The following is a 26444-nucleotide window of genomic DNA, read 5'->3' as shown; positions in this document are numbered from 1 at the left end:
TTTTTTTGTTTTTTTTTTTTCACTGTTCACATGTGAGAACGCTCAGAGAAATTAGGTTTACGCTGAATCGACAACACCAATGGACTTTAGACTGCGCTTGAAATAACGCCGAATTACGCTTAACACTACTGTTCCTGTAACAGCTAACATGGGAATATTATACAAAGACCTGAATGCATTTTCGACATATGTGTTGTGCAAATCCAGACAGTTTTCAATCAGTTAACTTGATTTTAGATAGCAAGTCAATGTAAAGAGCTGACATTCAATGAAATCAGTCGTGTCGTCGTTTCATTTTTGCAAGCTGCTTAATCACTAACAATGTCACTTGTGGAGTCTGACGAAAACACACCGCTTCTAAGAGGCGACATTACAAGGTAAGGTTTTGATAATTGCATTTGTACTGACGCAGTCCGGCAGGGCTGATCTTGTTTTCTGTTCTGAAATTATGTCTGAACTCAAAAGTATTTGACTCGAGCACTTTAACAATGTTGTCTGTGTGTTATGTCACAAGGGCATTTCTGTTACTAATGCACAACTTCTTGAAACGTTCAAAATAGATTAACTCATATCAGTGTGAAAGTTGACATTCACTGGGGAGAGTGAAGATATGAATGTTAGGTCTTTCATGAGCTTCTGTCATCAGTGTTGGGGAAAGTTACTTTTAAAAGTAATGCGTTACAATTTTGCGTTACTCCCTGAAATAGTAACGAAGTACGTTACTTTTTTATAGAAAGTAACGCGTTACTTTTTACATATAGGCAGGGCTTGCATCTTTGTTTTTAATATAAAACAATTCTAATGTAAAAGCCCTTTTACATCAAGAGTGAAATGAATTCACCTCAGGCTGAAAGAAAAGTACATTTATGCAGGAGATCACGCCTCAGCTTTAAAAATGAAGCACAAATGTTAGTTTATCTAAAGCAATTTTTGCTTATTAGTATGGTTGAATTGCATCAGCGAAGGTCAGCAGCAAAGACACTGGTTAATAAAATGTGACCCTGGACCACAAAACTTCTGGGGTTTATTTGTAGCAATAGCTAAAAATACATTGTATGGGTCAAAATTATTGATTTTTCTTTTATGGCAAAAATCATTAGGAAATTAGGTAAAGATCATGTTCCATTAAGATATTTTGTAAAATTCCTACTGTAAATGTATGAAAACTTAATTTTTTTTCATTATTTGAAGAACTTGAATGGTGATTTTCTCAATATTTTGATTTTTTGCACCCTCAGATTCCTGATTTTTAAACAGGATAGGACAATGTATCTTTGGCAGAGATACAACTAACAAACTATACATCAATGAAAAGCTTATTTATTCATATGATATATAAATCTCAATTTTGAAAAAATGACCCTTACGACCCTTACTGTTTTGTGATCCAGGGTCACAAATTAGATTAAATGCATAAAGGATATTTGTTTTATTTAACATAATTATTGCATGCAGGGTTGCGTCGTATTCTGAGTTTGCATTTCACTGTTTTTATTCATTTTGAGGAATACTGAGTCTGTTTTTTGTGAGTGAGATGAATTAATGCATGTTTACATTTAGTCTAGAATACAGTAATATCATGTTTACTTCCAATTTCCCGACAGGAGACTTGTCAATCAGTAAATGGGGGGAAAAGTAACTGGCGTTACTTATTTGAAAAAGTAACTCGGATATTTTCTTAGAATTTCAAAAGTAATGCGTTACTTTACTAGTTACTTGAAAAAAGTAATATTGTTGTTACATAACTCGCTTTACTTGTAATGCGTTACCCCCAACACTGCCTGTCATAATACTGACATAACATGCTAATGCATGAAATCACTGTAATTAAATAGGCTTAAGTTTAAAAGAATCCAGAGCTGTGTTTGTTATTTGTATATCCATGAATGTTAATAAATTGTCTTTTCCTCTATAAGTGATGGAGATGCAGACCGAAGCCGCTGGAGGTCCATCAGGGTCATGTACTTCACCATGTTCCTCAGTAGTGTTGGTAAAAACATGCATGTTTTTACTCTCTCACAGCCATATTTCTGCTTTCTTACTGATCAGATCACAGTTGAGCACGTTTGTGCAGATGTTTTGTTCTGTCTGGTTCAGTGAACATATATGTATCAGTTTATTTTAGAGCTGAAAACCTGCTGTAACCTGCAAGATGTTTGTGCAGTGTCAGGACACGTTGTGTAACTGTAAACTGTGCAATTCAATTTATGCCTTTGAAATTCGTAAAAAATAGTAAATGTGTAATAAACAGGAATGTGTTTGTACAGCTCTTGCAGTTACAGTTAGTTGCAGTGTTTGTATAGTACAAAGTAAATGTGTGTAATATGTATTAGTGATTGCAATGTGTTTTTTCTTAGGTTTTACAATTGTCATCACTTCCATCTGGCCATATCTGAAGAATGTAAGTGTATTTGCATTTACACACTTTATATTACATTGTACTTGGGCTAGTTGATGCATTTCTTCGGAATCAAATCCATGACCTTATGTTTCTAGCAACGTGTTTGATTTACAAGAACAAAGTGTATTCTGTACAGTTAAGATTTGAGTGAAGAAAGTGTTCATTAGTATGGCACTTCTATAAATTATTTTCAAAGCGTGATTCCCTCAGCTGAGCTTGACTCACAAACTGGAAGTGAAACAGAGAAGTAGTTATATGTGCCTTTCATTTCTAAGAAAGTGTGCCAAAGATTCTTAAATGCATCAACTAAAACCTGTTGATTTTTATCATTCAGTCATTTCCCCTGAGAAATGAAAATGCTCTGTAAAATCCATAGGGGTTTAAATTCTGTGAATGAATATATATAGAACCTGAGATCTGCTATTTAAATGTATCCTTTGTGTAGACTATGCAGAAGTGTGTGCAGTTAGATTTAGGGTTATTCAGAACACCACACATAAAAAATGGTTTATTTAAAGGGATAGTTCACCCAAAAATGATAATTATCCCATGATTTACTCACCCTCAAGCCATCCTAGGTGTATATGACTTTGGTCTTTCAGACAAATACAATCTGAGTTATATTAAAAAAAAAATGTCCTGGCTCTTCTAAGCTTTATAATGGCAGTGAATGGGTGTTGAGATTTTGAAGTCCAATGAAGTGCATCCATCCATCATAAAAGTACTCCACATGGCTCCGGGGGGTTAATAAACGCCAATGAGAAAATGCTAGTCTTGCAAAAACCATGTTTTGTTTGCAGCAAAGGAAAACCTCCCTCTTCTTGGCTTATATCGAAATCCTCTGATATTTTTCATTACAAATCCTCGTTTTGCCCTTCTAATTCGTGACCAGTGTTTTGTTTGGCTCTCGACTGTGCTTCTGTGTTTATCACTGCCTTCACCTACGTCCTACATAATCCGCTGGAATGCCACTCTCTCATGATTGTGCATATGACAGTTAGCAGAAGCTAGAGATTACAGTTTATAAAGTTGTAAATATGGATATTAACTCTTTGGTACCATGTGGAGTACTTTTTATGATGGATGGATGCACTTTATTGGACTTCAAAATCTCAGCACCCATTCACTGCCATTATAAAGTTTGGAAGAGCCAGGAAATTTTTTAATATAACTCTGATTGTATTTGTCTGAAGAAGATCGTCATATACACCTAGGATGGCTTGAGGGTGGGTAAACCATGAGGTGATTTTCATTTTTGGGTGAACTATCTATTTAAATAAGTTGATGTTCTGTTAAGTGAAGCATGAGTTTTTGCACGCTTGGACAGTTGATTAAGAGCATGAAAAGCAGTCAACTGCAGTGCAAAACATAAGTATATTGATGCAATTTGGTAGCTGTTGTTTTATTTTGTACGGATCACTCAGATCAGAACGTTTAAATATTTTTGTTCCACAGTAATTTTTTTCAAGCTCTTTTAGTTTGTGACCGTCTTGCAAGTCAGTCAATCATGCTCTGTTTGTCTTTTTTAGATTGATGAAAGTGCAGATGCCAGTTTTTTGGGATGGGTTGTTGCTGCATATAGTTTGGGCCAGATGGTGGCCTCACCACTCTTTGGATTGTGGTCCAACCACAGGCCTCGACGAGAGCCTCTAGTCTGCTCTATATTCATCAATGTCTCGGCTAACATCTACTACGCCTATGTCTACCTACCTCCCTCAAACAACAGAATTCATATGCTTTTGGCTCGCACATTTGTGGGCATTGGAGCAGGTAAATATAAACACATTATATTTAGAAATAAGATCAGAAATATATATATTGTTTTTTTAGAAAAAGAAATTAATACTTTTATTCAGCAAGGACGCATTAAATTGATAGTAAAGACATTTTATAATGTTACAAGAAATCTATTTCAAGTAAATGCTGTTCTTCTCACCTTCATATTCATTTAAAAATCCTAAAATCCAGCATATTCAAATGATTTCTGAAGGATCATGTGACATTAAAGACTAGAGTAATGGCTGCTGAAAATTCAGCTTTCCCATCACAGGAATAAAAGACATTTTTAAATATATTAAAATAGAAACCAGTTATTTTACATTTTAATACTATTATACAATGTTACAATTTTTGCTGTGTTTTTGATTAAATAACAGCAACCTAGGTGAACATAAGAGCATTCTTTCAAAAAAATAAAAATTACGATCCCAAACTTTATACATTTTAAAGATACATACTTTAAACAAGTACAAGTGATCCCAAATATAGCAAAAGCAGTAATATTGTGAAAAATAATATTTTTACTATTTAAAATAACTGCTTTCTATTTGAATATATTTTATATATAGTTTATTTCTTGTGATCAAAGCTAAATTTTCAGCAAATCATTCTAATATGCTGATTTTCTGCTCAAGAAACATTTTTTTTAATTATTATCAATATTTAAAAAGGTTGAGTACATTTTTTTCAGGATTCTTTGAATAGAAAGATCCTAAGATCAGCATTCATCTGAAATAAAAAGCTTTTGTAGCATTATACACTATACCGTTCAAGAGTGATTATCATTATTTTATTTATTTTTTTATTGGAAAGAAATGATAGAAATTAATACTTTTATTTAGCAAGGATGCTTTAAATTGAAATGTTACAAAAGATTTCTATGTCAGATAAATGCTGTTCTTCTGAACGTTCTATTCATCAAAGAAACCTGACAAAATTCTACTCAGCACTTTTCACTATAATAATAATAATAATAATAATAATAATGTTTTTTTGAGCAGCAAATCAGAATATTAGAATGATTTCTGAAAGATCATGTGACTGGAGTAATGATGCTAAAAATTCAGCTTTGCCATCAAAGGAAATTACATAAAAAAAAGTAAAAATATTTTAAAAAGTGACTTTTTGCTGTATTTTGAATCAAATAAATGCAGGCTTGAGCAGAAGAGACTTCTTTAAAAACATTACAAATCTTACTGTTCAAAAACTTTTGACTGGTAGTGTAAATACCATGATTAGCAATCCAGTGATGTAAAACCTATTTTACTTATTAATTTAATGATTATTTTAACAGTTATTATCGAGCACAAAGTAAAAGTATTTTATTTATTTGCATTGATAAGGTCCTTTATCCTGTCCTGTAGGTAATGTGGCAGTTGTGAGGTCCTATGTGGCTGGTGCCACTTCCCTGAGGGAGAGAACCAGTGCAATGGCTAACATGAGCGCCTGTCAGGCTCTTGGCTTCATACTTGGCCCAGGTTTGTGTAAAGGCAAACCTGGCACATGTTAGTTCCAGAATGCATTTAAAGTGAAACTAGTCTATAAGAACAGTAATTGTTCCCAACTTCGTTTTTTTGTACATTTCAGTAGGTATCATTTAACATGATTGTGTTCATTTCTCAGCCTTGCAGGCTGCTTTGTCATTCATTGGAGAGACTGGCTTCAGTGTGAATGCCATCCGGCTTCGGGTTAATATGTACACCGCACCAGCACTGTTGGCAGCCTGCTTCGGGATCATTAACATTCTGCTGGTTATATTAGTCTTGAGGTAATGAATTAACCTCTGTATTTTACAGCATTTGGCAGCCGTACAGTAGTTATATGACAGCATATAAGTACATATACTTTGAGTGTTTTATTTCAGGTCTGACCTTAAGCTTACATTGTTTGACTGTATTTGAATAAATCAATGCAGAGAATTAAAAATGTTTTACGTTATCTAGGGAGCACTGTGTGGATGACAATGGACAGCATGTCAATGCAATTAACTACACCCAAGAAGGTAAGGTATTTATTTTCTGCTTTAAATGCTGAAGCAGTGTACAGTTTTATATTAATTCATGTAATAATTCAAATCATTTTACACAGTGGTTTGACTTTCTGTTTTTAGAGCGAGTGGATGTGGCTCCTGAGGTGGCAGGTGATATTGACCAGGTTGCAGTGGTTACATCTAACGTCCTTTTCTTCGTTATTCTCTTCATTTTTGCTGTGTTTGAAACGTAAGTGGTGATACTTTAATCTAGATTAATGTTTAAAAGCGTACATAGATCATATTCATGTTTATTTTTCCCCTCCTGCAGTATATCTACTCCTCTATCAATGGACATGTTTGCGTGGACAAGAAAAGAAGCTGTTTTGTACAACGGTATCATATTGGCTGCCATTGGCTTTGAGTCCATCGTTGTCTTTCTGGTGGTAAAAGTGGTCTCAGCAAGGTAAAAAAAAAAAAAAAAAAAAAAGGTTTAAGATTTGTAATTTAATTAACTCTGCTATTTTGATTTTTTTTTTGGTCCCACTTTATATTAGGTGGCCTTAACTACTATATACTTAAGTTTAAATTAATCATTTGATACACACTGTAAAAAAACAAAAAACACAATTTGTTGAGTCAACTTAAAATATTTTGTTACCTGCAGACTTAAAATTTTAAGTCAAGTCAATTCTAAGTTTAGTCAAGTTGAAATGTTAAGTTGTACTAAGTGAAAACTTAGATATTTAAGTTGACTAAACAAACAATTTGGTTTGTTAAACTTAAAAGCTGGGCTTGTTACCCAGCTGCCTTAAAATTAAGTTGAAAGAACTCAAATATCTAAGTTTTCACTTAGTACAACTTAACGTTTCAAGCACTTATTGTGCACACACATATTTTTACAATGCACTTATATTTTAAAAAATGCCTGCATGTAATTAATTTCTGTAATTACATTTATAAATACATTGTTGACCCATCTTTTACACCATAACCCACCCTTAAACCTACCCATACCACCAAAGCTTACCTTTGTCCCACCTCAATAGCAGCAAACGTATTTTGCAATAAAACAAGAACATAAGTACTTATTTTTTTAAGTAGTTAAGGCCACTTAATATAAAGTTGTTTTTTTTCAGTTGGATCTCATCTCATCTATTTTAAATGTGTTGAAGAACCCTGAACATTCAGATCTGCTTTTTTACTTGAGTGTGACTCTAGCAGTAAAAAGTTGTCAGCTTAGGACAACTTGTTTTTGCTGTACCCAACACGTATATAATGGATGTTAGCAGTTTTTGAACACATGACTTCCTCATTGCCCTAACAAGCTGAGTTATCAGATCTCAGATCAAATCAGTCTATTTTGGTTGTTTTTTCAGGGTAGGAGATCGGCCGCTGCTGCTTGGAGGCTTGATTCTCATATTTGCAGGGTTCTTTATCTTGTTGCCATGGGGAACTCAATTTCCTAAAATACAGTGGGCAGGTACGTTATCTGACTAACTCAGCAAAGCTTGTTTCGGAATTATTTTATTATTAAAATAGCATTATACACTACTGTTGAAAAAGGTTTTAAAAGACATACTTTTTATTCTGCAAGGATGCAGGGGATAGTTCACCCAAAAATGAAAATTTTGTCACTAATTACTCAGCCTCATGTCGTTCCAAATCCGTAAGACCGTTCATCTTCGGAAAACAAATTTAGATATTTTAGATGAAATCCGAGAGCTTTCTGACCCTGCATAGACAGCAATGCAACTACCACGTTCAAGGCCCAGAAAGGTAGTAAGGACATTGTTAAAATAGTCCATGTGACATCAGTGGTTTAACCTTAATTTTACGAAGCTACTTTGAAAGTGGTAACAAGTTTCTACATGAATAACACTTAATATGATGATTTCTGCACTCATACAAACTGGTTTTTCAAGTCTATTTAATATTAATTATAATTCTCTTACACGTTTTACCAGCAGAATTATTGTGCCAGGTCGTTAAAATAGTCCGTAATGTTATGAAGCTACGAGAATACTTTTTGTGCGCAAAGAAAACAAAAATAACGACTTTACTCAACAGTCTTTGACCCACATTCACAAAAATATTTTAACAATGTCATTACTACTTTTCTCAGCCTTGAATGTGGTAGTTGCGTTGCTGTCTATACAGGGTCAGAAAGCTCTTGGATTTCATGAAAAATGTCCTAATTTGTGTTCTGAAGATGAACGAAGGCCTTACAGGTTGGAAACGACATGATGGTGACTAACTAATGACAGAACTTTCACTTTTGGGTGAACTATACTTTTAAAAGGATCAAGTGTCACAGTAAAGCAACACTTTATTTAACAGTGTCCTTGTTAATAAAGTGTATAAAATTAAAGTGCTTAAAAAAAGTGAAGTGTAACCAAGATTTCCATTTCAGTTAAATGCTTATTAATGTTTTTTTATCCTGGTTTCTGTAAAAATATCAAGAAATACAATTGTTTTTAACACTGATAATAAGAACATTTTTTGAGCACCAAATCAGCATATTAAAAAGATTATGTAAAGAATCATGTGACACAAGGTGCATTTCCATTACAGATTTGCACAAAACTTTTGCAATATTTGTCTACCCTGGAATAAAGATTTTTCTGTTAGTTGCATGTTTAATAATAAACCATATAAATCATAATAATGAACATTGCCTAATAAGCGCTCAAACGCACACATAAAGCTTCTGAAACTGAAATAACACATAAAGCTTCTGAAACTGAAATAAGCTGCGTCGCACCTGGTATAAACAAAAGCATTGACTAGAGTGGCCACGATCAGCTCTGCAGACTTGAGCAGTGTAAATAATAGTGTTATCCAAGCTTTAATGGCAATGAAAGCCCCTTATTCAAGCATTTTGTAGTCAATGCTTGTGTAAACAGCCACATATGAGGTGTTTTTTTTGAGGTTATGTACATTAAAGAATGATCATGTGTCTTACGTAAACAAAGTGACCTGTAAATGTGAAAAAGGCGTTTACAGTGCAGTTTTTTTTTTTTTTTAAATATTCCTTTTTCGATTTGCTTGAAAAACCACCTCATGCAAACGTAAAAACTTTTTTTGCGATGATGAAATAAATGTCTTTTAAAACCATTTTACACAACAGATTCTTCTAAAAACATTTTACAAACTACACTTTTGAATGCTAATATACAGTATATTACATTTGAAATGTGTGTATATTAAAGAAATATTATCCCCATAAACAGATATTCATAATAACACTAAGCCAGCAATACGACTGGCTCCCACCCCATCTTCAAACACTTCTCTGGAGCCCACCGGATGCCCGTCTGACCAGGCCTGGTGCTTGTATACCCCTGTAATTTATCTCGCACAGTACATTACCTCTGACATCCTCATCGGAGTGGGCTACCCGACGTGCAACGTAATGTCCTACACTTTATACTCAAAGATTCTAGGCCCCAAACCTCAGGTAAAACACTTTTCAAATTCAAATATCAAATTGAAGTAAGTTGAAGCTAACGCTAATTGTTCTCTTCCCCAATTGTGTGTGAACTCAGGGAGTTTACATGGGCTGGCTAACAGCATCAGGAAGTGCTGCACGGACACTCGGGCCTGTGTTTGTCTCTCATGTCTACAATCTTAATGGACCCCGATGGGCCTTCAGTGTCATATGCGGCATAGTATTAGCTGCAGTCGTTCTCCTCAGTGCTATGTACAAACGACTACTCGCCTTCTCTGTACGACATGGAAGGATAGAAGAATGATGACTGACAGATGCCTCTACCATCCACTAAAGAACAGTTCATGGGCCTGACTTAGAGGTGGAAAGCATTGTAAATGTTATTTTTTTTTATGGACAGTTGCCCAAATTGTGGAGTTTTTCTAGCATAAGCATGATTCTGAAGTGACTTATGAAGCATTTGTAAATATCTAATAACTTTAAAATAGCTTTATCTGTATATTGAACTACAATTTCCCCTATTACCTAAACTGTGAATTTAACCACTATCGGAGCAGCATGACATGGATCGACACCATATAACAGTAGCAGATGCTAAAAAGACCCGCGTGAACCGCAGTATTAAAATTGAGTGGCAGCTCAATGGGTTATGAAGCATTAGAGATTATGAGGCCTACATACTGTGTGGTTGTTTAACACTTGGTTTTAATAATCTATTTTAATAACTTGAATTTATTTAAATCTGCAACGATGAAACGGTGATGTTGAAGTTTCTTTCTTTTTATTATTAACACTAAGCTTAAAATGTACACTAGGTGCTGAGCATCACTTGACTTTGGCTGCATCCATAATCACTGAAAATGACCAACTACAAACCTGTTGTATTTTGAATTTAAGCCAAATGCTTTAGTTTTGTTTGTGTTGAAGCGCATGAATGATAAAGCATAATACTAATGGAAAACTGGCAATAGTTGTTTCTTTAATGTTTAGAAAAATATGAAGTATGACATGGTTTCCACAAGATTTGTTTCTTTAAATATATTAAAAATGATGTGTTTAACAAGACATCTGTTTGTCATTTTTTGAAAAACGACATCAATTCCACTAATACGGTAGGTTTCATCTACAGATCGTCTGGAACAAAGCTTCTTTGAGATATTACCCCAAACGGTGGATGAGGTTTGTTAACACAACGTCAATTGTACTGAGACCGTTTTAGTGTAGGATAAGCTTGTGACAAAAACAGGATGCAAGACAGCTGTGGCTATACAGACACTGCGTCCTTTTTGTATAGATGTAAGTTTAACACCACTTAGTCGTTTCACACTGTGATCTCACTGGTGGTGATTATGATGCAATTTTCAGCAGCCACAAACCCATCATTGGCTCAAACCCATAATGCTCTGTATGCGAGATCAAGAAGCTGTTTTTTTTCTTCTTCTTAGTTTTGGATTTGCCAGCAATGCGTTTCAACAGGCCTGGAGTGTGCCTGGCACAATCATTCTGTTGGTAAAACATGCAAGAGAATTACAGTTAATATTAAATAAACTTGAAAAACCAGTTGGTGCCAATGCAGAAATCATCATATTAAGTGTTATTCATGTAGAAACCTGTTAGTACGTTCAAAGTAGCTTCATCAAATTAAAGGAGAACTCCTCTTCCAGAACAACAATTTACAAATAATTTACTCGCCCCCTTGTCATCCACGATGTTCATGTCTTTCTTCCTTCAGTTGTAAAGAAATGATGTTTGTTGAGAAAAACATTTCAGCATTTTTCTCCATATAATGGATTTCTATGGTGCCCCAATTTAGAATTTCCAAAATGCAGATTAAATGCGGCTGTAAACGATCCCAGCCGAGGAAGAAGGGTCTTATCTAGCGTAACGATTGGTTAGTTTAAAAAAAATAATACAATTTATATACTTTTTAATACCAAGTGCTCGTCTTGTCTTAGGGGCCGTTCACATATCGCGCCTAAAATATGTGAACGGCTCCTTACGCTGCCTGGACTGTTTTTGTCCCGGTTCATGACAGTTACGGTATGTCAAAACTCCCATCTCATGTTCTCCCTCAACTTCAAAATCGTCCTATATCACCGTTTTACCTTTATTGTTAAGGGTGTTTGATCTTTTTTGCATGTTCACTTTGCAAAGACTGGGACAGTACTTCTGCAGCGATGTAGGATGATTTTGAATTGATTTTTGAAGTTGAGGGAGAAAATTAGGGATGCACCGATACCACTTTTTCCAGTACTCGCCCGATACCGATACTTTTATTTTTGGTACTTGCCGATTCCGAGCACCGATACCGATATTTTAAAATTTACCAGTAAATTTTTAAAATATTGGGTACAGAAACTAAAAGAATATGTATTAGTTGGTTAATTTCATTTATCAAATAGATACAGTCAAACCAAAATTTATTCAGATACCTTTTCTCACATTATCAGACATTTTTTACATTATCACATTATCATAAACTGTGTCCTGCACCCACTAGTAAAAAAAATTATATATATATCAAAAATTAGGTGGTGTATAGCTGGCGTCTGAATAATTTTTAGTTTGACTATATATCCCTTAGTTATTTTTTTTTTACACTTAATTATGCCCATTAAAATGTTTTGTTACTTTCACTGTTCACATTTCTTTTTTTGCTCTATGGTACATCATCTTTAATTTAATAGCATTAAACTGCTCCACTGTAGCGGCTCAGTACTGTAACCACGCGTTTTGTTGTAATAATGCAGGGAACCACTCGTTATGAATCTCCTACCTCTGATATTTTCAGAAATATAAGTCGCGTTTTTTAAATCTGAAACATGCTGCTATTTGGGCTATAATCTAAAGAGACTCAAATAATGCAGAAACACTCATGAAGCAAGCAAAACATGCGCAACACGCTCAGGTATAGTACAGCCTAGCGCATTTCACACAGACTGCTAGTTCGTCGTACAGTCGTGTCTGCTTAAGGTTGAAAATAAATTATGTTTATAGTAAATGCCTCTGTAATTTTGGTTTTATATTTACGAATTTGTTTTAATCCAAAAGATGCGTGTGCTAAATATGCGAACATCAATAAAGATCAAGCAACAAAAGTGCGCGCTCTCTCTCTCTCTTTGTCGCTCTCTCTCTCCCTCTCTCTCTCTCCCGTTAAATAACTTGTGCATTGCTTTACTTACTTGTTTTTGACATATCCGACCAAACTACAAACTTTCCAGTGATGTGAAGGCGGGATCTTAACTCGACAAGCCATGCATCTTTGCCACAGCACGCTCGATCCATTCTGCGTGCTTTGCCTTTCAGCTTGCGCGCACCAGCTATACAAGGGTTGATACTGAATGTTTAACATTATATTATTTGCATACATATACTTCGTAGACATCCTTAATCTCTAATGACTCCATTCTGCTGTCTATTGTTCTGTTATCGGTGTTTCTTTGCCTGAATACGCACTTGTCACATGCTGTGTGCTATCGGCCTTTGGTATCGGGGTAATTTAATGAGTACGAGTACGAGTACAGGAGCTCAGTATTGGCCCGATACCGATACCATTATCGGTATCGGTGCATCCCTAGAGAAAATACAGTCGGAGTTTTTTTGACATACCCTAATATGTCTTGAGTGAGAATACACAGAGTTCAGGGAGAGCAAGGCAAGACGAGCGTTTGAGAATAAAAAGTATATAAATAGTATTTTTTTCATGTAAATAACCGATCGTTTCGCTAGATAAGACCCTTCTTCCTCGGCTGGGATTGTTTACAACCGCATTTGGGATCATTTGAAGCCACATTTAAACTGCATTTTGGAAGTTCAAAATCGGTCCATATCAGTCCATTATATGGGAAAAATGCTGAAATGTTTTCCTCAAAAAAAAAAATAAATAAATAAAATTTTCTTCATGACTGAAGAAAGAAAGACATGAACATCTTGGATGACAAGGGGGTGAGTAAACTATTTGCAAATTGTTGTTCTGGAAGTGGACTTCTCCTTTAAGATTGAACCATTGATGTGGCTTACTGTCTTGACATCTCGGATTTCATAAATATCTTAATTTGTGTTCTTACAAGACTGGAACGATATGTGGGTGAGTAATTAATGACACCATTTTCATTTTTGGGTGAACTATCCCTCGAAATATTTATTTCAGTAAACATTTATTTCAATTTAAGTAACAACCTTTTTTAAACTATAATAATCCTCGTTAATACTCACCGTTTATTGTGTTTCTTAGGACAAGCTCTAAGTTTGTGTTTTTGGCTGCCACAGTTGAAACAGCCAGTTTGGCTCCGACCACAAGGGTGATCAGGGAGAGTACAGTGACCACATGAGGAACAATGACGCCATGCTGGAGAGAGAATTAGAGAAGAAAGAAAGTGGTAAGTAAACAAGATATAAACACATAAGGAGACATCAGTTTAAGTGAACTCAAATTTGCTTACAAGGCTTCACACACCGTCCACATTTATCACAGTGCCTCCATTCTCGGCCATCCTGTTAGATAAATAGAGAAATGTCAGTTAAAGGCATAGTTGACCTAAAAATTTAAATTATGTCATTAATTACTCACCCTCATGTTGTTCCAAACCAAATTAAAGTAGTTCATGACATCACAAATATCTTAATTTGTGTTCCGAAGATGAAAGAAGGTCTAACGGTTTTGGAATGACATGAGGGTGAGTAATTAATGACAGGATTTTCATTTTTGAGTGAATTATCCCTTTAATCTACCCCTAGATTAGCATCAGCATTTACCTTCGATGGGCATGTCTCACACTTTGGACAGTGTTTGTTTTCTGCTGACACATACCTCTCACAAACACTGCAAAATCTGAGGATAGAAAAAATGTTAGTGGTAAACATTATAAACAACCTCAGAGCAGTTCATAACAGCATTTATAGCAAATTACATTCAAAAATCAAATGATTAAGAGCATGCTTAACTAACCTCAATACAATCAAAATCTACTTTTTTATAAATTGGTTCTCTCAAAAAAAACTTTAAAGGGGACATCGGATTTGCATATAAATGTGTCTTAGCAGAAAAAAAAAAAAAAAAGATGAGAGGGACGGGGTGAGCAGTAGCTCATTATCATTAGAGACATGCACTGAAACAAGTTGCTGTGAACAAAGCTGTTTTTGACAAGGTAAAAATGGAGTTGTTTTGCACAACCATCAAGGAATCTTAACCAAAGTATGTTGCAGCAATTCATGAAGACCCTAAAGAATCATACCAACTTGTGGAAAATGGTTATCCGATGTCACCTTCAAAAAAAAATCTACATAAAAATAAAAACTCATTTGTACAGTTTGATAACTCTTTTAAAAATGATGCATGTATCTCTTCCGGGTTAAAGCAAACTCAGAATGCATTATGTGTTTTTTGTGCACCTGTAACCTTCATCCTGTGGTAGAATGATTTCTTTGGGGTTCAGATTGGTGAAAAGTCGAACAGGTGACTGCTTACGGCCCGTCTTTCCATGTTTATATAGAGGGTGATTCTCATAATCAACCTGAGAATGAAGAATAACACTGGACTATTAAACCCTGTAAATTTATTTATTAACATTCTTGTAACACAGTATACCTATAATACCTGGTAATCCAGCATAGAGAAGGAGGGAAAACACTCAAGGATACGGGACTCAAAGAAGTATGGGAAAATCCAGATCATTGGCATCTGACTTGCATCGCTTACTAAAGATCAACAAGATATAAGAGTGATAATGTTGTTTCTGAGCGAATTTTTCACTGAAATTTGACTCTATGACTTTCTTCTTCCATGGAACATAAAATGAGAAATTCCAAGAACTTGTGCTGGTCTCGCCTTTATTTGTAATTGCAATGTATGAGGGGAAACTGAGGGTTTTATGTTTCAGAAAGTACCAAAAAAATAACCTAAAATTAATATGATATGATAGAGATTCACCAATGCAATTTTACTTTTATCATCAATGTTAATTCTTTTACCGAAATAAGAGGGATTTTTTCTTTAGTGATAGTTGTTCATGAGTCGCTTGTTTGTCCTGAACAGTTAAACTGCTTGCTATTCTTCAGAAAAATCCTTAGGGTCCCACAAATTCTTTGGTTTTCTAGCATTTTTGTGTATTTGAACCCTTTCCAGCAATGACTGTATGATTTTGAGATCCATCTTTTCAAACTTAGGACAACCAAGGGACTCTATTACAACCAAGGGCAACTATTACAGAAGGTTCAAACGCCCACTGATGGTTCAGAAGGAAACACGTATGAACATGAATTTGAATATTAGAGTAAATTTAACTTATTTTGAGTTCTGGGAAACATGTAAGTATCTTCTGTAGCTTCTGAAGGGCAGTACTATATAAAAAATATATGCTATTTAGGCAAAATAAGAAAAATGTACACATCTTTATTCTGTTCAAAAGTTTTCATCCCCTGGCTCTTAATGCATTGTTTTTCATTCTAAAGCATCAGTGAGTGTTTGAACCTTCTGTAATAGTTGCATATGAGTCCCTCAGTTGTCTTCAGTGTGAAAAATGGACCTCAAAAACAATACAGTCATTGTTGGAAAGGGTTCAAATACACAAAAATGCTGAAAATCCAAAGAATTCATGGGACCTGAAGGATTTTTCTGAAGAACAGAAAGCAGTATCTGTTCAGGACAAACAAGGGACTCATGAATAACTATCACTAAACACACAGAAAAAAAAACAGCCGTGGATCATTCAGGTAACAACACAGTATTAAGAATCAAGCATATGTAAACTTATGAATGGGCTCATTTTTTCAATTAATTTTCTCTTGTGAACTACATGTAAATGTCTCTTATGTGAAATATCTTATTCAGGTCAGTACCAAATAAAAAAAACATGCATTTTTGTACGATCCCTGTTAGTTTGGTAAAATAATGAACAATTTGCAGATTCTGCAAGGTGTATGTAAACTTTTGACTTTAACTGTATATGTTGTTGCAAAAGAGAAAAAAAAATAGCCATGCATGCTGCTCCTCATACCTTTATTCAGATTTTTCCAGGAGACTGCTATCTGAGAGAAGCTGTTGGCGAGTGGCTTCACTAGGCCCCCGAATGGGGGGTCTGTTACCATGACTACCTTGGCTCCCCCCTCCTCCTGCAGAAAGCGCTGAAAAAACGTGACCACTTCCTGCACAACAGCGTATCATGACTTATCAGAATGTACTATAGTGACCACATTTGACGTCAAAGGAGGTTTGTTTTTTTTTTTTACCTCATCATCAAAAAAGTGATGGTTGAACATATTATAGCGGCAGAACTCATCCTGTGCGTAAAACTGGCAGTACCTACGAGGGCAGAAAAACAAAGAGGTTAATTGTTGCAAAATGCACGTAATGCAAGTGTCAGCATGCATTTCAGAACAGCAAAATAAAAATCTGCTGCTATTTCCAAAGCCTGCAGGTTAACAAGTCTGGAACTGAGCAGACATAAGCCTGTCAGTTATAAAACACTGAAAAAATGCACACACACACACATGCATATGCAGCAGGCTTTGGCTTGTTAAGTGTCTGCACACCTTTTTCAACACATTCCACAGACGAAAGCAGAAGTGCTTGCAGGAGGACAAAAATCAAGCGTGTTTACTAGTTCTCTTATCAGTCTCTTAGGTAAGATTTTGTTGCTTATTTTATTGCATATCATTTCAGTTACAAAGAATACTATTATTTTACATTCTCGTTAAGATAAAGGCAGTATCAAACTTTTTAAAGCAAGAACTGTGTAACTTGATAATGTGCCAATGTTAATATATAAACCGTATGTGCAGGCTGTTCAAAAGTATAAAGATTCAAATGTTCAGTTCCTTGATTTTGGGCTATGCAGATATAAATGCAACTCAGTGTGTTCTAGTAAAGGCTTGCTGTGGTGTTTTATGCATTAGCAAGAAGTGCATTTACATGTCCTCTGAGAAAACCAGCTAATTTAGTACATTTTGTACTTTTTGCATGTACACAATGAAACAATTATGATCACTAAAAACTACTAAAGTGATGTTTACAATGTTTCTTCACATTAACTCCCATTAGCTCAGAGAACTTGGAAAGATGGCGGAGGAAGACATTATGCCTTTATCAGAGGAAATCAGTTCCTTCTGTCTGGTTACCGAGGCTCGTTCAGGGACACAGGTTACCCAGCCCTTCCCACGCTCTCCAAAACTGATCAGGAGAACTGGAGCCTCATCACCAAAACCCTCAGAGGTAATGACAGGTTTTCTGACCTGCCAGGCAATTAAACCTAAGAATGTGGTCATGCCAGAAATGTAGTTTAGGAATATTGTTAAAGGCTGAACATATGCTCACAGGCATGAAATAAAAAATTCAAAAACATAACAAAAATTGTGTAAACAGCTGCCAGTCCGGTTGGATGACTTGACGAAGGAGAGGAAAAGAACAGAGTCCCATCTGGAATCTATTAAAAAGCGGCAAGCAAACCTGAATGTAAGTGAAACTATGTTGGGAGTTGATTTGATACTGAAAAGTGATCTGTATAACTGGTGGTTAGCGTGCAAAGCTTGGTGGCATCAGCCAAACAAGGAAGTTGGATCAGAGGCAGGAAAAGTTCCTACATTATCTTTTGAGTAACAGTCTCTGAATGTCTCCATGAATGCGATAAAGCCTAAACTCTGCTGTAAACTACTAAAAATGTCAAAGGGTTGGTTCACTCAGAAATGAAAATTGTCACAAACCTGTCTTCGAAACACAAGATATTTTGATGAAATCCGAGAGCTTTCTTACCCTGAATAGACAGCCATGCAACTGACATGTTCAAGACCCAGAAAGGTAGTCAGGACATCATTAAAATGTGACCCTGGACCACAAAACCATAAAAGTCAGTTTTTTGAAATTGAGATTTTTAAATCATCTGAAAGCTGAATAAATCCATTGATGTATTCATTAAATTTCCATTGATGTATGGTTTGGGAGGATAGGACAATATTTGGTCGAGATACAAGTATTTGAAAATCTGGAATCTGAGGGTGCAAAAAAATCTAATTATTGAGAAAATCACCTTTAAAGTTGTCCAAATGAAGTTCTTAGCAATGCATATTACTAATCAAAAATTAAGCTTTGATATATTTTCGGGTAAAAAAAAATTTATAAAATCTTCATGGAACATGATCTTTACTAATGATTTTTGGCATAGAACAAATTGCTACAAATATATCTGTGCTAATTATGAGTGGTTTTGTGGTTCAGGGTCACAAATTTTATGATTTCTGAAGCTATGAGAAATAGTTAAATAAAGTTGGTAAAAAAATTGGCACAAAAAAATATTCTTGTAGCTTCATAACATTACGATTAAACCACTGATTTCACATGGACTATTTTTATGATGTCCTTACTACCTTTCTGGGCCTTGAACGTGTCAGTTGCATTACTGTCTATGCAGGGTCAAGAAAGCTCTCGGATTTCATTACAAATATCTGAATTTATCTTCCGAAAATGAACGAATGTCTTACAGGTTTGGAATGACATGAGGGGGAGTAATTAATGACAGAATTTCATTTTTGGGTATCTCTTTAAATAACTAATGAATCATACATCTGCCACTCTGCTGAAGACCAGTTCAGAGGCGATGAAGCAGCAAGTACAGGAGTATTTTGAGGAGCTACATATGGCTCTGCAGGAGGATGAGAAGGCTGTTTTGGACATGATAGAGCAAGACCGCCAGGAAACCAGAAGTAAATTAAACCGAATTCTTCAAGACTGGAATCAACATCTTGGTCTCCTGCAGAAACACATCAGCGCTGTTCAATCAGCTCAAAAGAGCCCAGCAGAATCCATGAAGCAGGTAACCATCAATAATGAAACATTTGGTGTCGTTGTAATGATCTTGTTGATAAAACATAAGGATAAACATATATTCTGCATGTTCTCTGCTTTCAGCCATTTCCCGAGGATTTTACGTAAGGCCATGTTTTTCCATTTCATGAATAGTGGATTTTGCGATAGGTCCTTCATACAAAAACAACATGCCTTTCCATGTTCTCTTCAGTAGCAAACAATGTATTGTACAATTTACAATGAATGCAAATTAAATAATTTTAGAATTCCAATGTTTCTTCAACTAGATTGACTAGCTGTCGAAAGAAATTGGACCCAGCTGAAGAGGAGATAAAAATGAATGAGGAAAGGATCCATAAACTTATGAAGGTTCTTAGGAATCTTTCTAAAGATCTGAAAGCCCAGCTACAACGAAAGAGCCTGCTGCTAGGTACAAAACACTATCAGCCCCTAATATATAAAAATGTATAAATCAAGTTAATGCAATTCTCTCTCTCTCTCTCTCTCTATATAGATTGTTTAAAAGTTTGGGATCAGTAAACTTTTTTAAGCCTTTTCTGCTCATCAAGGCTGCGTTTATTTGATTAAAAATACAGAAAAAACTGTAATATTATGAAATATTATTGCAATTTAAAATAGTGGTTTTCTATCTGAATATACTTTCAAATAGAATTTTTTCCTGGGAACCAAAGCTAAATTTCCAGCATTATTACTCCAGTCTTCAGTGTCACATGATCCTTCAGAAATTATTCTAATATGCTGATTTATTATCAATGTTGGAAACAGCTGTGCTGCTTAATATTTTTTTGGAAACTGTGGTATTTTTTTAGGATGCTTTGATGAATAAAACGTTAAAAAGAACAGCATTTATCAAAAATAGAAATCTCGTGTAACAATATACACTGTCGTTCAAAATCCTTTCTTTCTTTTTTTCTTTCTTTCTTCCTTTAAAAGAAATGAATAGTTTTATTCAGCAAAGAAGTGTTAAAATGATAAAAAAAAAGTGATAATGAAGACATACACTGTTAGAAAATATTTATATTTTAAATAAATCCTGTTCTTTTTAACTTTTTATTTATCAAAGAATCTTGAAAAAAGTATCACTGGTTCCAAAAAAATAAATAAATAAATAAATAAATAAATTATAAATTACCATATTAGAATTTCTGAAGGATTTTGTGACACTGAAGACTGGAGTAATGGCTTTCAGCTTTGAATCACAAAAATAAATTATATTGTAAAGTATATTAAAATTATTAATATTATTAAAATTATTAAATATTAAGTTATTTTAAATATTTTAAATATTACTTATATATATTTTTTAAATCAATTATTTTCTTTAATTTTATATTTTTTTCAATTTATCAAATTAAAAAAAAAAATACAGTTTTCACTAGTTTCCACTAAAACATCAAGCAGCACAACTGTTTTAAAAATTGTTAATAATTAAGAAGTGTTTCTTGGGCATCTAATCAGTAAATTAGAATGATTTCAGAGTAGTGGTAGTTTATATACTATACTTAAAAAAAAAAAAAAAATTTATATGACTTTGGACCACAAAACCAGTCATAAGGCTCAATTTTTTTAAAATTAAGATTTATGCATTATCCAAAAGCTGATTAAAAAGCTTTCCTTTGATATATGGTTTGTTAGGATAGGGAAATATTTGGCTGAGATACTATTTGAAAATCAGAAATCAAACAAAACAAAATCAATAGTTTTGACCCATACAGTGTATTTTTGGCTATTGCTACAAATACACCCGTGCAACTTACGACTGGTTTTGTGGTCCAGGGTCACATATGCTTTCATAAACTTTTAGACTGTATTATATATTCTATATATCATATTATATTGGAAGGATTAGCTAATAGATAACAAGAAATGTTCAGAATATGTTGTGAGTAAATCAACCGTTCCTAATGTTCTTGCATTTCATCTTGACAGACTCCTATAATGTGGTGATTGACAAACAGACCTGTCACAAACAGATCAATGTGACCTCAGAAGGACGGGGTCTGTGCCTTTCCTCAGAGGACCGCTGTGTTCCCAATGACCCTCTAAGGTTTGATCAGCTATACTGTGCATTGGGCTCCGTTGCTATTAAATCTGGACAGCACTATTGGGAGGTAAATGTGCACTGCTGTCCATCATGGGCTGTGGGTGTGGCTTATGGCAGCCTACAGAGAAGGGGACGGGACAAAGGAGCCAAACTTGGACGGAACAGGTCCTCGTGGAGTCTTGAGTTTCAAGATGGGCGTCTCACAGCCTGGCACAATGATCGACATGTGGCACTACCCGTCACAGCAGCTCGGGCTGCACCGAACAAAGTAGGGGTGTTTGTAAAATATCAGAAGGGCCGTCTGGTGTTTTATGATGCTGAGACTATGAGAACGCTGCAGGAGTTTTCAACAATGCAAACGGCTGTGTTTGAGAGAGCACATCATCAGTTTACTGAGCCTCTCTATCCAGCCTTCCGCTTTTTTTCACCCAAAGACAAAGGCCATTATCATATGGAAATATGCGATCTCAGTCTTTAATTATTATTATCAACTGAAAACAGTTGTGCTGCTTAAAATGTTTGTCTTTGATAAAAATAGAGTTAAAAAATAAAGATATTGAGTGTGAATAAAAGTAATAGGATTCAATAGGATTTAATTCTGTGTCTATGTGGCTATTTAACCTTGTATTTGCAAAGAATTATGTTGTATTGTGTTTACCTGTAATCAATATCCAGCAATAAACTCTTCATTGTAGGACTCTTGCCCTCCATCTTCCGTAACTTTATCACCTCATGTAATCTGTGAATGTGTAAGAGAGAACCATTTAAATACAAAGTTAAAACGCCCAGATACAGTTGAGGTCAAAAGTTTACACACACCTTGCAGAATCTGCAAAATGTTAATTGTTTTACCAAAATAAGAGGGATCTAAAATGCATGCTTTTTATTTAGTACTGACCTGAAGTTATTTTACATAAAAGACGTTTACATATTGTCCACAAGAGAAAATAATAGTTGAATTTATAAAATGAGCCCATTCAAAAGTTTGCATAATCTTGTTTCTTAATACTGTGTTTTTACCTGAATGATCAACAGCTGTGTTTTTTTGTTTAGTGATAGTTGTTCATGAGTCCCTTGTTTGTCCTGAACAGTTAAACTGCCTGTTTTTTTTTTTCAGAGAAACCCTTCAGGTCCCATGAATTCTTTGGTTTTTCAGCATTTTTGTGTATTTGAACCCTTTCCAACAATGACTATAATTTTTAGATCCTTCTTTTCACACTGAGGACAACTGAGGGACTCATATGCAACTATTACAGAAGATTCAAATGCTTATTGATGCTCCAGAAGGAAACACAATGAATTAAGAGTTGGGGGTGAAAACATTTTGAATTTGAGAATCAGGGTAATTTTAACTTATTTTGTCTTCTGGGATGCATGCAAGTATCTTCTGTAGCTTCTTAAGGGCAGTACTAAATGAAAAAAAATATGATATTTAGACAAAATAAGAAAAAATGTACACATCTTAATTCTGTTCAAAAGTTTTCACCCCCGGCTCTTAGTGCATCGATTTTCCTTCTGAAGCATCAGTGAGCATTTAAACCTTCTGTAATAGTTGCATATGAGTCAGTTGTCCTCAGTGTGAAAAGATGAACCTCAAAATCATAGTCACCTATGGGACCCGAAGGATTTTTCTGAAGAACAGCAAGCTGTTTAACTGTTCAGGATAAACAAGGGACTCATGAACAACTATCACTAAACAAAACAAAACAAAACAAAAAAACAGCTGTGGATCATTCAGGTAACAACACAGTATTAAAAATCAAGTGTATGTAAACTGTTAAACAGGGTCATTTTTATAAATTCAACTATTACTTTCTCTTGTGGACTATATGTAAACATCTTTTATGTGAAATATCTTATTCAGGTCAGCGTTAAATAAAAAAAAATAACATGCATTATGTATGATCCCTCTTATTTTGGTACAATAATTAACATTTTGCAGATTCTGCAAGGTGTATGTAAACTTTTGACCTCAACTGCATGTTAACGACTGTACATTACATTGGATATTTTGCCAATTTCACTGACAGGAAAATGATTGCACAAAATTTAAGACTTAAATATAGAAATTGGCATAGCAGTAACTGCTTATACTTACCGTGGTGTCCCAACACAGAGAATTTTCTGGAAGCCTAACCCCAAGAGCATATCCAGGAGGAAATGACAGCTCCGGTCCGCAAACAGATACTGTGCATTACTCTTCTTGTTGTCCAGAGGACACAGAAGTAGACTGGGCCTTTTCAATCGCTGCACCGTGATGTCCTCAGAAAGTGCCTTGTGTTTCGCATGATTCGCCCATTCCCTAGGAAGAATTAACAGCTGACAGTCTACACAGAACCTTCTCTGCTCCAGCGGAAGAGAAACAAACTCTCTAAATCTGTAAAAGAAACAAACATGCACATATGAAAGATTTTGGTAGGGTGTAGAATCTCTGGTACTACTTTTCAGTTTCATTCAGCTTTCAATAATGTTCTTTTTCCATAAATAGACACGCCAATACCTCATTTGATGCATTTAGCATGGCTTAATTTTTTAAATAAAAGTTATTTACCTAGAGCAGTATTCCTGATGACTGAAAAGAGGCATCTTGGAGCGGTTTTGTTCTTCTCTGGCAAGCATCCTTGCCTCAGATACCTGAGGCATAAATTAAATGCATCAGGTGAATGAAATACTAATTGTCATACATCTGTTTTTTGTCTTCTTTGATTAGGTTTTCATTTTTGTTGTATATGCAGATTATGTCTCACATATTTGTGTTCAGCTGTCACTCCCTATATATTTGATAACCTACATTAATTTCTAAATGTTGCTAAAAAAAACCCCCTGTTGTACACAATCTACATGCCTTCTGTTGCCTGATTGATATTTCTGCTGTTCCATTTAAAAAAATAGACTTTTATAACTTATTTCAAGTCAGGCTTTACATGATTTAATATATTTGTCTTACTTTATTAAATCTAAGTTTGCTTGTACAAGTGTTAGTACACCACCACTCAAAGGTTTTAGAACAGTAAGATTTTTAAGTCTTCTGCTCATTAAGCCTGCATTTATTTGATCTAAAGTACAGCAAAAACAGTAAAAATTAGAAATATTTTTATTATTTAAAAGAACTGTTTTCTACTTGAATATATTTTAAAATGTAATTTATCCCTTTGATTTCACAGCTGAATTTTTCAGCATCATTACTCCAGTCACACAATCCTTCAGAAATCATTCTAATATTCTGATTTGCTGTTCAAAAAACATTTATTATTATTATTATTATGCTGAAAACAGCTGAGTAGACAGCTTTTTCAGGTTTCTTTGATAAACAGAAAGTTCAGAAGAACAGCATTTAATTGAAATAGAATTTTTTTAACATTATAGATGTCTTTATCATAACTTTTGATCAAATTTAAGCATCCTTGCTAAATAAAAGTGTTAATTTCTATTATTTCTTTCAAAAAAATAAAATATATATATATATAATAATAATAATAATAATAATATATATATATATATATATATATATATATATATATATATATATACACTACCGTTCAAAAGTTTGGGGTCAGTACATTTTTACTGTTTCTTTTTTTTTTTTTTTTTTTAAGAAATTAATACTTTTATTCTCCAAGGATGTATTAAGTTAATAATTAAAAGTTTCTTAAAAGTTAATAATAAATAATTTACATTGTTATAAAATATTTATTTTGAATAAACACTGTACTTTTTAAACTTGTTATTCATGAAAGAATCCTGAAAAAAAAAAAAAAAAAAAAATCACAGGTTCCAAAAAATATTTGGCAGCACAACTGTTGATATTATCCAACATTGATCATTCTAATAATAAATCTGCATATTAGAATGATTTCTGAAGGATCATGTGACACTTAAGACTGGAGTAACAGCTGATAAAAATTCAGCTTTTCATCACAGGAATAAATTCTATTTTAAAGTATGTTAAAATAAAAAACATTATTTTATATTGTAAAAACATTTTGCAATATTACTGGGGTTTTTTTCTATATTTTTAATCAAATAAATGCAGCCTTGATGAGCATAAGAGACTTCTTTAAAGACTATTACAAGTCTTACTGACCCCAAACTTTTGAACGGTAGTGTGTATATATATATATATATATATATATATATATATATATATATATACACACACACTAACTCTAAGCTTTTTATTTCAGATTTAGATCTGAATCCTGAAAAAAAGGTACTCAACTGTTTTAAATAATAATAATGTTTCCTGAACAGCAAATCAGCATATTAGAATGATTTCTGAAGGATCATGTGACACTAAAGACTGGAGTAATGATGTTGAAAATTTAGCTTTGATCACAGAAATAAATTACATTTTAAAAACAGAAAGCAATTATTTTAAATAGAAAAGGTATTTCACAAAATTACTGCTTTTGCTGTACTTTGGATCAAAAAAAAAAAAAAAATGAAGGCTTGGTGAGCAGAAGAGACTTCTTTAAAAAACACTAAAAATCTTACTGTTCAAAAACTTTTGACTGGTAGTGTATGTCATTAAAGAAACTCTGAAAAGTAAACATGTGACATTAAAACTGGTACAATAAAAATACTACATATTAGTCCTAGCTAACCTTTTCGTCTGCCCACTGAAAAAAGCTGCAGTCTTTTCTGTCCCGACAAGCAGAACAGGCGTAAAATCTCCTTCCTTTCTCCTCTCCATTGCCAGTTTTCTCGAACAACAGAGCCGGTCCTGAGAAAAGCACGTATCGGTGATTACATATGGTATCTAAAAATAAGAAAAATAACACGGCACCAGTAAAGTTAAAATTGGTCCCATACCATGTGGACACCGCGGCACTGGTTTGTCGCTTTCATTTTGAATAATCACGTCTATTCCGCCACTATCCACAACATCATCCAACATTTTACTCATATTTGCCAGAAACCTGACTTGTGCGAATCAAAACAACACTCACATGCATGACAGGACGCTGCCATGTACAACTATAA

General features: G+C 34.3%; 3 protein-coding genes across 3 annotated transcripts; 2 read left to right on the top strand and 1 right to left on the bottom strand.

Annotated features, from left to right (window-relative positions):
* The first annotated feature begins 6 nt into the window (after positions 1-6).
* mfsd8 (major facilitator superfamily domain containing 8) lies at positions 7-10665 on the top strand. The gene is made up of 12 exons (XM_051125136.1): positions 7-377; positions 1917-1990; positions 2358-2401; positions 3931-4171; positions 5545-5658; positions 5804-5948; positions 6124-6182; positions 6291-6399; positions 6481-6615; positions 7529-7632; positions 9383-9609; positions 9698-10665. The coding sequence occupies exons 1-12, from the start codon at positions 322-324 to the stop codon at positions 9902-9904; spliced, it is 1515 nt and encodes a 504-aa protein (XP_050981093.1). The 5' UTR covers positions 7-321; the 3' UTR covers positions 9905-10665.
* On the bottom strand, positions 10555-26444 carry zcchc4 (zinc finger, CCHC domain containing 4). Its single transcript, XM_051125137.1, has 13 exons — positions 26274-26444; positions 26066-26184; positions 24013-24095; positions 23560-23838; positions 22120-22200; positions 16828-16900; positions 16596-16743; positions 15197-15297; positions 14992-15113; positions 14356-14431; positions 14043-14094; positions 13816-13948; positions 10555-11103 (listed from the first exon to the last, which is right to left on the bottom strand). The coding sequence occupies exons 1-13, from the start codon at positions 26365-26367 to the stop codon at positions 11070-11072; spliced, it is 1395 nt and encodes a 464-aa protein (XP_050981094.1). The 5' UTR covers positions 26368-26444; the 3' UTR covers positions 10555-11069.
* Positions 16987-22158, top strand: si:dkey-219e21.4 (tripartite motif-containing protein 14). Its single transcript, XM_051125138.1, has 7 exons — positions 16987-17221; positions 17639-17809; positions 17960-18049; positions 19173-19403; positions 19499-19518; positions 19684-19826; positions 21347-22158. The coding sequence occupies exons 2-7, from the start codon at positions 17657-17659 to the stop codon at positions 21937-21939; spliced, it is 1230 nt and encodes a 409-aa protein (XP_050981095.1). The 5' UTR covers positions 16987-17221; positions 17639-17656; the 3' UTR covers positions 21940-22158.

The sequence above is a fragment of the Labeo rohita genome, chromosome 12 (assembly GCF_022985175.1).
Source record: "Labeo rohita strain BAU-BD-2019 chromosome 12, IGBB_LRoh.1.0, whole genome shotgun sequence".
NCBI lineage: Eukaryota > Metazoa > Chordata > Actinopteri > Cypriniformes > Cyprinidae > Labeo > Labeo rohita.
This window is presented reverse-complemented; position numbering and strand designations above follow the sequence as displayed.

Excerpts from the sequence above, each read along its gene's own strand:
- mfsd8 (XM_051125136.1), top strand. The coding sequence starts at position 322 with ATGTCACTTGTGGAGTCTGACGAAAACACACCGCTTCTAAGAGGCGAC. Across the intron at positions 4,172-5,544 it reads ATTTGTGGGCATTGGAGCAG|GTAATGTGGCAGTTGTGAGG; the intron begins GTAAATATAAAC and ends CCTGTCCTGTAG. Across the intron at positions 5,949-6,123 it reads CTGGTTATATTAGTCTTGAG|GGAGCACTGTGTGGATGACA; the intron begins GTAATGAATTAA and ends TACGTTATCTAG.
- si:dkey-219e21.4 (XM_051125138.1), top strand. The coding sequence starts at position 17,657 with ATGGCGGAGGAAGACATTATGCCTTTATCAGAGGAAATCAGTTCCTTC. Across the intron at positions 17,810-17,959 it reads CATCACCAAAACCCTCAGAG|CTGCCAGTCCGGTTGGATGA; the intron begins GTAATGACAGGT and ends TTGTGTAAACAG. Across the intron at positions 19,519-19,683 it reads CCATTTCCCGAGGATTTTAC|ATTGACTAGCTGTCGAAAGA; the intron begins GTAAGGCCATGT and ends TTCTTCAACTAG.
- zcchc4 (XM_051125137.1), bottom strand. The coding sequence starts at position 26,367 with ATGAGTAAAATGTTGGATGATGTTGTGGATAGTGGCGGAATAGACGTG. Across the intron at positions 16,744-16,827 it reads ATCACTTTTTTGATGATGAG|GAAGTGGTCACGTTTTTTCA; the intron begins GTAAAAAAAAAA and ends GCTGTTGTGCAG. Across the intron at positions 15,298-16,595 it reads CTGGAAAAATCTGAATAAAG|TAAGCGATGCAAGTCAGATG; the intron begins GTATGAGGAGCA and ends GTTGATCTTTAG.